The sequence below is a fragment of the Heterocephalus glaber genome, unplaced genomic scaffold, assembly GCF_053883595.1.
Source record: "Heterocephalus glaber isolate CG9 unplaced genomic scaffold, H.glaber_assembly_v1.0 deba00000818, whole genome shotgun sequence".
Lineage (NCBI taxonomy): Eukaryota > Metazoa > Chordata > Mammalia > Rodentia > Bathyergidae > Heterocephalus > Heterocephalus glaber.
This window is the reverse complement of record NW_028258164.1, coordinates 15,032,090-15,046,974: the sequence shown is the minus strand read 5'-3', so window position 1 is coordinate 15,046,974 and position 14,885 is coordinate 15,032,090. Positions and strand designations below refer to the sequence as shown.

The 14,885-nt window shown below is 36.5% G+C and overlaps 1 protein-coding gene across 33 annotated transcripts in view; it reads left to right on the top strand.

The window, feature by feature from the left end:
• The window catches only part of Kmt2c (lysine methyltransferase 2C), a 268,017-nt gene that overhangs the window by 127,415 nt on the left and 125,717 nt on the right, over window positions 1–14,885 (top strand). The window contains exon 7 of one of the 33 annotated variants that reach the window (XM_087207691.1): window positions 9,744–9,820. The exons of the other annotated variants lie outside the window; for them this stretch is intronic. Coding sequence (XP_087063817.1) covers window positions 9,744–9,820 — 77 coding nt within the window. The remainder of the gene's footprint in view (window positions 1–9,743; window positions 9,821–14,885) is intronic. 33 annotated transcript variants of the gene reach the window in all.

Here is a 14,885-nt window from a genome sequence, read left to right as displayed (position 1 = left end):
TTATCCTATTCTAGCAGATTGTTCCTAATGTGTCATTAGCTAGAACTACCTCTAACATTTATGCCTTAAAATAATAACTGATAAAGGAATTGGGACAATGATGATTGGCTTAGAATATAATTCTTCTCTGAGGCTGGGGATGGTGCCTCTCTCTTCTGAAACATGTTTCTGTTTAGAAGAGAATGGGTATCTGAAAAATGAGGTCTTTAGGAAGGAAGAAGGGTGAATAGATGTTTTGTAGATAACTTTATTACTGGAAACATTTTAACTGAGGGAATTTGAAAATATTTTAAAAGGAGATTTAAGAGATGCTTGGAGGATGGCTGAGTTTCAGGTAGTTAAGGTAGAGATTGTAGACAGAGTCAGCTTGAACAGAGTTGAAAGTATGAGGGTATATGATTTTGGAAAAATTGTACATATGTGGGAATGACTGAAGAATAAGTAGGGTGGGGAATTTGGGGAAGTAGGAATGGAAATTTTCTTAGCTTTGCAGGCCAAACTGAAGAACTTCAGTAGCGAAGTCTTCCACCTGTGTTTGTATGTTTACAAGATAAGACTGGTTTTAATATTTTCAAGTGGTTGAAAAATTAAAATGGTGACATTTCATAACACATGAAGATAATATGAAATTCAAGTGTTAGTAGTCAAAAGTTTCCTTGGAACAAAGCCACATCCGTTTATTTGCACATTGTCTGGGCCTTATGTTGTACTATGGTGACATAGTTGAGTTGTTGCTACAGAGATCACAGATACTTGGAATTAGTGCTTGGCTTACTGTAAATCACACTGATATAATTTGTTAATTTTTGAGTGTCCTATATTCAGTGTTGCCCTAGAATTTTATTGCTTCATTTTTACTGGTACATGCTTTAATAGGTTAAAATGAGAAAAGAGAAGAACAAACTTCATATTCACATATATTGTAGTGTTTTTTGAGCCATGGTAAAGTGTATTTAAGTGTTATCAAATTAGATGGCAAAGCATTATAATTATTTTGCTGGTACACTATAGCAGTGCTAAAAGAATACATTATATGGGCCGGGGATTTAGCTTAGGGGTTCTGCTGCCTGCCTTGCAAGCGAAAGGTCCTGAGTTTGATCCCTGGTACCCCCCCCGCAAAAGACTACATTATATGTCAATACCACACTGAGTACCCCTCACAGTATTTTCAACATGCGGGAATATAGTAGTCAGAAAGAATAATAATTAAAGAAAAATATCATCACAGCAGAATTTCTTCACAAAAATATAAAATGAAAATGAGACTTTAATTGAAAAGTAAGTTTCTGAATGACTCATTTGTTAGCTAAACAAGAAAAAAACACTTACCAATGGTGAGGCAATACAATTGCGTTTGACTATGGCAACTGAACATTTATGGCCCCAGAAAATAAAATTGTTTGACAATGTAAGTCTTTCAGCAGGAGTATTTGATTTAAAAGTTAAAGTCATTGTGAGCAACATCTATAGCATTTTAAAAACAAAGTAAATGATTTCTAGTGGTTTTCCTAGGCCTTTGATGTATTGGTAGATGTTACCAATACTGCTCAGTTGTTACTTACTCCAGGAGTCAAATGCTGAATTTGAAGTGAGTAGAAGAATTAGTTTTTATGAATGGTCTGTGAAATAACTACAAAAAATGTTTTCAGAGAAGTTGAAAAACAGTATAACCCAAAGTGGAATCTGCTTAAGACATGTTATAACTCATGATGCCAAAAATAAGTGTAGAGGCTGGGTGTGGCGGCGCATGTCTGTAATCCTAGCATTTGGGAAACTGAGGCAGGAGGATTGGCATGAGTTTGAGGCCAGCCTACGCTACATAGTGAGTTCAAGTCCAGCTTGAACTAGGTACGTAGATCCTGTCTCAAAAAACAAAACAAACAATAAACAAAATGTGTGGAACCTCAAACAAGACATCAGTAGGGCAAATTTTTAAAGCTTGTTAAAATGTAAGATGGTGCTGTGCGTGGTACCTCATGCCTATAATCCCTGAGCCAGTAATCTTAGCACTCAGGAGATTGAGGCAGGAGGAGTATTACCCCAAGTTTGAGGCCAGCCTGAACTACATAGTGACACTGTTATAAAGAAAGGAAAGCGATCCAGGGATTTAGCTCAGTGGCACCACACCTGCGTTGCAAGCACAGGGTTCTGAGTTCGATCCCTGGTACCGAAGGGGGAAAAAAAAGGAAAGAAAGAAAAAGGAAGGCAGGATGGATGGATGATTAAGCTGGGTGTAGTGGCACATACCTGTCGACCCAGCACTGTAGCGGGCTGAGGCAGGAGGATGGCAAGTTTGAGTCCAGCCTAAATAATTGAGTGACTCAGTGAGACTCTGTCTCAAAATAAAAAAGAAGGCTGGAGAGGCTCCACTAGGTCCAATCCTTAGCACCCCCCTCCCAAAAAAAGCAAGTTGAAAACTTATTATTCATTAGCAAATACTTTGCAGAAAATATTTAAATCTGTCATGTAATAATCTGTTGAATTGTTTACTTTTGTAAATATAGAGGCAGAATAGACTGAGTTATTCTTCTGCACAATAGTTTTATGATTTAGTGGGGTAAAGTCTTAGTGCATTTATTTGAGCCAGGAACCACGATTAAAATTTTTCTGAATGAAAAAGATTGCCCTCAGCATTAAATCAACTATAATGAATTCTTAAGTTTCTGTTGCTGGCTTTGTGTCATTTAACAACATTCAACCTAAAACTACAAGGGTAAAGCAGTGCTGATATGTGAAACTTATGCCATGGTAATGTCATTTGTACAACATCTACTGTTATTTGGATTTTAGATAATGGCAAGGTACTTCACATGCTTGCTTTTAAAATTTAAAATAAAAATTAAGATCTCTATTCCTACATAAATTTTCAGGAGAAACATTTTCCAGCATCCTCTAGCAGTTTTTAAACCTCCAGGCAAATAAAAGGGAAATTTCCATATTTAAAAATCCATTTAATGCTGTAACTGAGGAGCTTTAATTGAAAGTAATTATTTTGCAGCAGAATGATATACTAAAAGGAAAAGATCAAGAGAAGACTCAAACATATTTTCAAAGATGGATACATAACATCTCATTGTAAAACAATGAAAAGATGAACATACATAAGTTTTGATGGGAGGGAAAAATGACTTTGGATTCCAAGTAAATATTATCCCCCCCTTCCACTGTTTTCATTACTAGACCTCTATTAAAACATTGTAGTCAGTTATCATTTTGTATACATATCAGTAAATTTGTGAAAAAACTTTCCTTTTTTATTATTTTTTTTTTGGTACTGGGGATTGAACTCAGGTCCTTGCGCTTGCGCAGCAGGCGGTGAAACCACTGAGCTAAATCCCCAGCCCCTTTTTATTTTTATTTAAATTATTTTATTTTTTTGTACTGGGGATCAAACTCAGGACCTTGTGCTTGCCAGACAGGTGCAGTGCTGCTGAGCTACATCCCCAGCCCTTCTTTCTTTTTATATAATATCTTTGTTTTTTCTGTTTGTTTTTCATACTGAGGATCAAACTTGGGACCTTATGCCTGTGAGGCAGGTGGCGGCACCACTGAGCTGAATCCCTGGCCCTGTTTTTGCTTTTTATCCTACAAAAATTAAAACATTTGTTATCTGACCTTTTTTAAAAAAATAGTTTCCTGATCCTTGGGCTACATCCTTGAAATAAGGGAAAATTGGGAAAACAAGATCTGTCTTGACAAAGTTGAAATCCATCTTGACATCAGCTCATGTTTTAGATTTAATTAAAGTGCTCTTATCTGGCCTAAGTGCCCATCTGAAGAAAAAAATAAATCCCTCTTTTGGAAAATAGCATCATCCACTGCCTCAGAGTATCTTCACTATTTAAAAAAAAAGTTCGCCAATAGATGAACAGTTACCTGAAAATCAAGATAACAAGCAATAGGAAATAACAATAGGAATATAACAACAATGGGAAGATGATTTATGTCTTTTGGCCTTTTGTATTTCAACCGAAACCATACAGTTTGGAAAGATAATAGAGGAGAATATGTTTGTAATGGAATTCTGAAGGTTTAGAAAGTACTGACTATAAAAGAGAAAGTTGAAGAATTCAACTACATTATTAGTAAAATAACATGTAAAAAGATACCGTAAGAGTGAAAACACAAGTCGTAGACAGGAAGGTTATGGCAGCAAATGTTACTAGCAAGAGAAATAGGTTCTAGGATATGTGAGACAACTGCAAGAAGTAAAATAATGACAGCCCAGAAAAGAAATGGGCAAAAGACCTAAATAGATTTTACAGACTGGACAGTTCTAGTGTCCGCTAAACACATGACAAGGTACACGGTCCCATTATTAATCATGAAAAACACAAACCTGTCAAAGCAGCAAAAAGATCTGAATGCAGTAAAGGTTTGCCTGAATTTGGTCTGCTGAGAACTCTTACTCAGCTTGTGTGAGAGGATGTATATTGGAACAGCCACATGGGAAAGTAGATTGTGATTATTTATTTTTTTAATTTATTTTTTATTATTTTTTGTTTTCCAGTATCAGGGATTGAACTCAGGACCTTGCATTTGGGAAGCATGCATGGTGCCACTGAGCAAAATCCCCAGCCCCACCTTTCTTAATGACCCAACATTTTAACTCCTATTTATATACTGTAATAACTCAATGTTCTCAACGTTTTTGGTTTCGGGACACCTTTGAATAGTACTCTTACTTTGTTTCTTTTCTGTTCTTTTTTTTTTTTTTTTTTGGTACCAGGGATCAAACTCAGGACCTTGCACTTTCAAGGCAGGCAGCAGAACCACTGAGCTAAATCCCTGGCCCTTAGTACTCTTACTTTGAAACATTATTATTTGGCTTAATACAAGACAGCTAAATCCTCGTATCTGATTCCACATTTATTATTTGAAATATATTCTTTTGCTTGACATATAGGAAGAAAATCTAGCTGTTTTATTATATGCTAAATCTGAAAAGTGTTAGTTTCTTCAAGATTTGGCCCAGTGTGGATTGGAATCTTCAGTTCTGTCAGAGAATGCCATGACCCACACAGTGTAGAGTCCGAAGCTGGGGAGAGTGGTGGGAGATGAAGGAAACACCATGAAGAGACCAAGATTCTTTTTTTTTTGGTACCAGGGATTGAACTCAGGTCCCCTTGCACTTGCGCAGCAGGCAGCAAAACCACTGAGCTAAATCCCTGGCCCCGACCAAGATTATTCTTGAAGTTTGGGACTAGGTGGAACCATAGCTTCTTCAGGAGCTAATAGCTGCCTGGAACACCACCCACTCTTTATTTGTAGTGGAAAGCAAATGGGAAGAGAAGGCGGGGCAAATAGTGCCATGTGACCTATGTGGCCCAGGGGGAACTTACCATGATTTTTGTGATGGGGCATGCACAAGAAGGTAACAGGTAAGGGTGCACAATGTAACTCTACTGGGGCTGTGCCATCCAGGGTCTACAATATTAGTCAAAGCCTGTTTGACTAATCTATGCAGGAAAAAGGGAGTAGGAATTAGGCGAAGGGCCATCTTCAGGCTCACCCGTGGCAAAAGAACTTAAAAAAAAAAACAACAAAAAAGACCTTTTCAACATTATAATCCATTATACTTTTTTGCCCTCAGACAATTTTATAACATTAATGATTTTTTTTTTTTGTACCAGGGATCAAACTCAGGACCTTACGCTTTTGAGGCAGGCGCAATGCCACTGAGCTAAATCCCCAGCCCCTTGATCTTTTGAAAATAGTGGTAAATGGAGTAGATATTCCAGATTTTGACACACTATAATAAATTAAAAATTATTTGTTATATAATCTACAATCTCATTAGAAAAGTCTTTTATTATTGAGAGTCAGCCAAGCTCATGTTGGTGAATATGTTTTCCAAATTTTGTTATTGGCTGCTGATAATCTGAGTTGATATACTTGAAGTGAAAGGCTTATTTTATCCACTTTGTTTTTTGGTACTGGGGATTGAACTCGGGACCACTGAGCTAAATCCCCGGGCATCATTTTATCCACTTTAGAAAAAATAGCTGTTAAATAATCCAGTTTGAATAGTCATTGTTTTATCAGTTGTTCTTCAGTGTAAACACTGGTGTTTCCTGAACAAAGCTGTTTGCTCAGCCTATGCATTGACTGATCACAGAAGTGCCTTCTCCAAGAAAACTACCATATATTGGTACAGTAGAATTACTCTTTATTTTCATTTTGTCACAGAAATACTAAAAAGATGTGTACTCATGGAACAAGCAAGAATTAACTTTTACTTCTTCAACAGTGATACTATTATTAATGAGGCTCATAATCTTACTGCAATTATACTTCCAATCGAAAATGTAAAAACTTCTAGTACAGTGTGATGTCACTATCTTGATTCTTGGAATGGCAACACCATGCTACTCCATGTGTTTTGAACCATGTGCAAATACAAATATGATGCAAACAGCAAATGTCATAGTATGTTGAAAGTAACTTTGCCTTCCCAGACTCCTTGAAAGGGTCTTAGTGACCTACCTCCTCCAAGAGTTTGTAGACCAATTTTTTAAAAAGAAACTCAAGGATGCAAATTTATTATTTGATTTAAAAAATCTGCACTGTTAAGGCTCAAACTCAGGGCCTTGCACATTCTAGGCAAGTGCTGTACCATTAAGCTGTATTCTAGGGATTGCTTTTTTGAGAATACCATAGAAAAAAATGTTTTCAGGTGTATGTCAGGATACATATGCAAAGTTATACAGGATTGCAGATTTTTTTGGGGGGGGTACCAGGGATCGAATTCTGGACCTCATGCTTGTGAGGCAGGTGGCGGAACCACTGAGCTAAATCCCTGGCCCCAAGGATTGCAGATTTTTAAAAAATGGTAGTTCCAAATTGAAAGCAATGAAAATTTATAGATAATTGATTTTTGATACACTCACAGAATGGAATACTATATGTAACATAAATTCACTATGGCTACAGAAATCAAACAGTAACTATGACTATACTTGCAGACACTAAGTAAAAAAAAAGAGTCAGTTGGTATTTTCTATCTAAATGCAGCTTAAAATAGGCAATCTAAATTACATTGTTTACATATTCATATGTATATCTGCATATTTATGTAGCAAGTAGGAAATGTAAAGAAAGACAAGAGATTAATTGTCACAAAGTATATAATCAAGAGCAATCACATGCAGGTCTTCCAAGGTCTTATCCTGCATGTTTGTGCAGTTGTTCTCTTGATAATGCTTTGAATTGTAAGAATGCACTCTTTATAATAAAAGGGGAAAGCAAATTGACAAAAAGTATGCCATGTTCTTGGGTAGAAAGATTTTAGTGGCTCCTAATTTATATCTTTGTTAAACTTAATGCAGTTTTGGGGAGATTTTTTTTTTTTTTAAATGATGACTTTAAATTTCATTAGGGAAAAGGAATTAATACAGCTAGAAAAGTCGTAAAATATACTGGAAAGTTAAAACTGACATATCAAATACATAGTATACAAGAAGTTGCTGTATGGTAAAAGTGTAGCTGCAAATCATTGAGATGTGTTTCCTATTAAATGTGTTGGAGGGGCCGGGGATTTAGCTCAGTGGTTCCGCCACCTGCCTCACAAGTGCAAGGTCCTGAGTTCAGTCCTCGGTTACCCCCCCACCCCATGTGTTGGAGCAGTGAGTCCCCATTTGGGAAAAGCACTTGTTAGGGATATAATTACAATGTGAGTTAAAAACTAAAATCAGGTTGGTTGTGGAGATAATTGCCTATAATCCTATCACTCTAGGAGACTAAGGCAGAAGGATTATGAGTTTGAGCCTGGGCAGTTTAGTGATTTATTGAGACCTTGTCTCAAAATTAAAAAAATATTTAAAACAGAGATGTACCTTAGTGCAAATGTCCTGGGTTCAATCCCCAGTGGTCTGAACGTTAGAAACCTGAGATACATATAGGTTAAAACATGTAACAGTATATTCTGAATGTCCTAAGTGTGGCACACAAGGGACCTTCAGTAATCTATTTGAGGTGAAATCACATGGTGATATTTCATTACCATCTCTTTTCCCCCTAGACTAGAGATGCATGCATATACCCAAACCCCAACACACCCTATAAACAGAATTTGAGCCCCGCTCGAGAAACTTAGCAACTTTGCAAGATCCTGTCTTAAAAAGGGGGGCTAGAGTGGGCCTGGTATGTAGTTCAGTGTAATGGCCCTGGGTTCAATCCTCAGTACAGGGGATGGGGTTGGGGTGGGGATAAAACCATAAATGTATTGGACAATACCATAAGGGTGATTATTTACATTAGCCTTTTAGTGAAGAAGCCATTCTGAATATATATAAATATAACACAGATCTCAGATAATAACCTTTTAGTCATGTTGTCATGACTTGGCTTATTTTTATTACTAATATTCCTTTGTAGGCTGTGCCACAGTTTGTTTATTCACTTATTGAAGGATGTCTTGGTTCATCTGTAGTTTTGTGATGTAGAATTTGAAATCTTTTGAGGGCTTTTGGGGGTTTGTTTTTTTTTTGGTACCGGGGATCGAACTCAGGTCCTTGTGCTTGCAAGGCAGGTGGGGCGAAACCACTGAGCTAAATCTCCAGCCCTAGAATTTGAAATCTTTGACATAAAATTTTGATGTCTTTGAATTTGCAGGTTTTGCATCTGTTGATTTTCTTTTCTCATTCTTTTTGAGAAGTTTCTGGGTTTTAGATTTTTTAAATTGACTCCTTGACATTTTGGGTATTGTGTTTTGAGGCTGCATTTTATTTAAAACCCTCCAACCCCGTTTTAGCAGATCTTATAACTGAAAACAGGGTGGGGTAAATGGGCCTGCTTTGTTCCTCCCACATATGTGTAGAAATTCTAGTTCCAAAGTAGGCCTATGTTGGTGAACACTACAATGGAGGCTGTCCCTGATACTTCTGCAGCCATCACTTTGTCTCAGATCTTTCTTGCTCTTCACTTGACCTTCACTGATACTGGAGTGGAGGAATGGGCACATTTCCATGGGTAGTGCTTTGAGTCCTTATTCTCTAATAGGTTGAATTCCAGACTCTCCACTCACATTGCTGTGAAAAGGCCTTGTCATTGCTCAGAATGTGTGTATATCTTGGCTCCCTGTCTATACTTCTGTGTTGCTGCACTGTCTCAGTCAGGGCTGGTGAATGGATGTCTAGGTTGGTCTGAAATTGCAGTGGATGTAGAGCATAAGCTTTTATTTGGCATAAATTGGTTGATTGTTGAAGATTGTTTACCAGTTTTGTCTTGCTAGCCTGCCGTTTTCTTACCCTTGATAGAAACAGCAAGCCTTACTTGTTTTGCGTATAAGTATGCCTGTTGATATATCTGAATTGTCAGTAGCTTCTGTAGCACTTCTTGTGTGAATCAGAAAGGAAACCTGGGAATTCATACTCTTTTCCTCGGGGCACCAAAGGCCCTAGTTGACATCTTTTCTCACTACCTTTTGTTATCTTCCTGTGCTTGTCTTATGTATCATTTCCAAGGCTTTTTAGCTGTTCTTGATGGAGAGAATAGGGAAAAAAATTCATCTCTGTTTTGTGTGGAATTTTGCATTCATTCATCTTTAACTTTTCCCCTTCAGAATGTAGAATTCTTGGTTGACATGGTGGTCTTCTTCCAGTATTGATATGATGTTGCATGTTTCCTGTCTTCTGTTGTTTCTGATGAGAAGTCAAATGTTAATATTATGTTATTTCCGTGTATATAATGTTTTGATATTCTGTGGCTGCTTTCAGGACTTTCTCTTTATCTTTGGTTTTCAGCAGTCTGACTATGATGTGCCTAGGTGTGGTTTTCTTTATATTCATCCTGCTTGGGGTTTGCTGAGCTTCTTGAAATTGTAAGTTGATATTTTTCATCAAATTTGTGATAAAGTTTATTTTGTATTTTTTTGTCCCATTATATCTCTCTTATGCAACTCTAGTTGCATGGTAATATATCTGATATTGTCTCATAGATGACTCAGGTTCAGCTTATTTCTTTTCCATTATTTTTACTTTCAGTTTCTCAGAATCAATTAGTATTCTATTTACTTTCAAGATGAGTGCCTATTTCTTCTTCTACATTCAATTTTTTACAAAGCCCATTCAAGCCCATTCACAAAAAGGTTTTTTTAAAAATTACTGTAGTAATTGCAGAATTTCCACTTTGTTTTATTTTGTAACTTTCATGTGTCTTATATGACACTGCTCCAGGTTATGACTAGCTTTTATGTTGTACATGTTTTCAACAGCTGCTTTATTAAAGTCTTCTAATTTTCTATTGAATATTTTTGTTTTTCATTGTAAGTCTTATCTTTGCTATAGTTTTTCCTCCCCACATGTCTAGAATTTTGAAATTATATATTTAGCATCGTTGATGTTGAGGTGCAGGTACTGGATTCTATTATTTTGTTGTAGACAATGTCAATTGTAGACAATGTTCTGAGACGGTTATTATGGCTGCATTTACATTCCAAACTATGTCATAATTCTACTCAATCTACAGCATATGAAATCTCTCCTGTCTTTTGAGCTCTTCAAGGCCCCCCTGTGAATGTAATTTTAGGGTTGTAACAACTATGAGAATTTATTCAAAGTTTTGGGACCTGCCTTCTGTGACTCCCTCTTTGCAATGACTTTATCAGTCTCCATTCTTTTTAGCATATTGAACTTTATCTGTGTTCTCATACTAGTAAGACCGAAGAAGCTTTTAATTTGAAGTCTAGCACCATTCTTTTTTTTAATGTACTGTACATTACAGAACAGCTTAGCTCACTAATGACAAGCACCACCATCAGTGTTAGCATCATATCCTAGTCTGCCTGTTTCTGTACTTTGTGTGATGAGACTACAGTAAGTTCTCCCCCCACCCCCTCCCTCTTCTTCCTCTCTTTTCTTTCTTTTCTCGGTAATGGGGATTGAACTCAGGACGTTGTGCTTGCCAGGCAGGCGTGGTACCACTGAGCTACATCCCTGGCCCTCTGTCTTCTTTCATACAGTTATGCTTAGGAGATTCAATTCAAACTGTTGCTTATAGGTTTTCACTTGCTCTTATTGATACATAGACTTCTGTTGTCAAAGTACTATAAAATAACTATGTTACTCTTTGGCTTTTGGGGGCTTTTCATTTTCAGGTACTGTCAGTTGTATTTTATGAGCTTTCTAGTACATGTTCTTTGTAACCATGGGAAATTAATATTTTATGAATTTCTAATGCAAAACTAGTTACCTTACTTTTTATAACTCAAATGAAACTGATTATGTAAACAAGAAAGAGTATTCAGTGTGTTCTTACAGTTAATTAATGGCATTTACCTTTATTACCTTTGTTTTTTTTTGTTTCCTCTTCTGGCTTTGTGAGCTAGGGCAAGGAGCTTAACCTCTCTGTGCTTCATTTATAAAATGAAAAATAATGATAAGCTACCCAAAATGGTGGTTGTTAGACTTGAATTAGTTAATTCTTACTAAATGTTTGGTCTAGTTGCTTGCAATAATAGTAAATGCTCAACAATATCCTGCATATTTCATTGGCCAACTTTGTGCCTCCTTTATGAACTTCTATGAAGTATCATTGTCTACTTTTAAGTTCTCTTATTTGATTATCTATAAGTTTTATTGTTATATATCCATATAGTGGAAATTTGTAATTCAGATGGGGGTTGTACATTTTCTTTTTTGGCATTTTTCTCTGAGATGTGTATGATTTTTTAGCACATAAAAGTTTTAAATTTTATATAGTCAGATTTATTCATGTTTTTACTTATGGTTATGTTAAGGATTATAACTCTTAGGGTCCTATTTATTCAGAGTTCTTACTTACATTGTTTCAAGTAGAGCTGTTAACTGCTTTTTGATCCAATAGAAAGAACACACATGTGGCTTTGGAACACGTGCCTCTGTTATGAAAACCTGAGATTCTGCACTCTCATTTCCCTTTGAAATGCTCATTATTCTTTTTACTTCATGATATTAAGATGTTATATAATATAATGTAAAGAAAATCCTTAAAAACATAACAGTGAGTTGGGGAGATGAGCAGCAAAGTGTATAGGGGCCCTAGAAACACTGTTTGTTATGTCTTCTCTAACAAATGACCATAAACCTAAGAGCTTCAGCAACATGTATATATGTAGGTCATGCAGCCTACAACTATGCTTTTGTCTGGAGTCTCTCAAGGCTCTAATCAAGAATTAGCCTGGAGTGGGATATGGTGGTACACACCTGTAATCCCAGCTACTAGAGAATGTTGAGGCAGGAGGATTGCCAGTTGGAGACCAACTTGGGCAATTTAGTAACGCCCTGTCTCAAAATAAAATTTGAGGCCAGGTATGGTGGTGCACACCTGTAATCTCAGCACTCTGGAGGCTGAGGCAGGAGGATTGCCCCGAGTTTGAGGCCAACCTGGGCTACAAAGTAAGTTCAAAGCCAACCTGAATTACATAGGGAGAGCCTGTCTTGACATATAGATGGACTGACAGATGGGGGGGCCGAGTGGGCAGGCAGAGTGGGGATATGTAGCTCAGAGTAAAAATAACAAAAAAGATATGGCTAGGTTGGGGCCACTGGGGATGAATCCTCTTCTAGGGTCATTCAAGAGTGAGAAATTTAATTCTCTGCATTTGTAGCACTGTCTCCATTTCCTTACTGACTTGGTCTGGATTACTCTCAGCTCTTTGGTACTTACTTATGACTCCTTTTATCTTAAAACATAGCAACAGTATATTGCTGTTCATAACACAAGTGTGTTGTGAATTTCTTTGAATTCTCCTTCTACTACCAGCTGGAGAAAAACTGCTTTTAAAAGGATTATATGATTAGGTGAATCTCCCTTTTTGTTAATTCAGAGTTGGTTAGTAACCTTAATCACATCTGCAAAATCTGTTTGTTGTGTAGTATAGCATGGTCTCAAAGCATGATATTTCATCACAACCACAATTTCCTGATTAGGGCAGGAAATCCGAGAGGGGCCAGAGTGTGCAGGCATTTTAAAATACTCCCTGCCAAAAATTGTACATTGAGGAGCTGGGATCTAACCTAGAATGTATCATGGCTTACTGTGATATCAGGAGAAAAGGTACTACAAATGGAAACAAAGCTTTTGTACATAGGGAGAGGAGGGGTTTGGGGGGGGGATGGGATAAAATAAAATTTGTTAAAAAATACAAGGAGAAAAATCCTGTTCTCAAATATTCTCCATTTTCATGTTGTAATTTTTTTTTGCGGGTGTGTGCATGCATGTGCGTGTGTATGTATATAGTAGATGTTTCAATCAGAAATGTGTATGTAGTAGGGTACAAAGGAGAATTAATTAACTGGACCAAAACAGCAATAACAATAATTCTGTCATTAAGTTTTTCATAACTTCAAGCCAACTCATACAGAATTATTTGATAAATTAGTTGTTATCTCAGTCAGTTTTGTTTTATTTTGTAAAGCAAACACTTGTTCTTTGCCAGGCATGGTGAGGATGCCTGTAATCCCAGCAGTCAGGAGGCTGAGGCAGGAGGATTTCTACAAGTTCAAGGCCAGCTTTGGCTACATAGTGAGTTCAAGACCATAGCAAGATCCTGTCTCCAAAAACCACCCGCCCAAATCAGCAAGCAAGCAAGCAAACACTTGTTTTTTTGAGACTCAGAAACACCAAATCTCATTAATAACCATTTTCTAAATATAGCATTAGAGTGCTCGCTTCGGCAGCACATATACTAAATACAGCATTAGAGTAGATTTGCTTCCTGAGATGGCTAATCTCATACTTTGTATGTTGATTCTTACTGGTTTCAATTTTTAAATCTAGTTTCATTTAATTTGATTTTTGAGTTTTACATTTTTCAAGCTATATTTTTCCCTCTCTGAATACCACATTTGTCATATCTGAAAGAATTTTGATGTTTGATAATTTCACAGTCATTCCTGCTTTTTCTTTTGATTTAAAAAATTCTGCTGTTATATACAAGGGAGTCAAAGATTTTTTAGTACATATATTTGTTAGTTTATCCTTACTGTGATTTTCTAATTCTTACAGTACATCTAGGGATGGATCTGTTTTTTCTTTTTACCATGGACTAGGAATTATATACTTTTTATGTATGTGAGTATTTATACTTGAGTATATGGTGAATTTTTTGAAAATTTCATGTACATTTAAATAGAATATGTATTTGGTTTTTGCCATACAGTGATCAGTGTATATTTTTGTGTGAGTTTGAATCAGGTTTCATATCTGATTTATATTTTGGTTTTGAGAGGTATGTTACAGTCCAATCATAACACAAGTTTTATTAAGCTCCAAATTTTGTCTGTTTTGTTTTGTATTATAGATTGATTGATTAATTGATTGATTGATTTTTGGTACCAGGGATCGAACTTGGGACCTTGCACTTGCGAGGCAGGCGGCGGAACCACTGAGCTAAATCCCTGACCCTATAGATTTATTTTGAGGCAATCTTTTGTCTTAGGCTAGTTAAAATTTCGGAGAATTCCTCAAATTCACACTTAAAATTGGTAATATGAGTGCTCCCTCCCTTGTACCTCCCTGGCCCCATGTTTTTGGATTAATTTCAAAATACATTACTTTTTCCCCTGTCTTTCCTCTTTTGTTTTCTCCGGTGATTAAATAAGTAGAAAAGTATGAAATGCTATCTGTGAGTTTGAGATATTGATTCAAATACAGCATTTAATTGGTACACCATTTAGGAATGATTTCCCTTATCCTCTTTATCCCCAAATATTAATTAACTTTGTAATTGTTAGTTTATTTATTTATTTTTGGACAGAGTCTTGCTATGTAGTTCAGGCTGGCCTTGAACTAGCAAACCTCCTTCAGCCTCCTGAGTGCTGGGATTATAGGAGTGTACCACCGCACCTGGCATAATTGTTAGTTTATGACTTGTTTGATATCTAATGTGTGGTGTATAAGAGTGC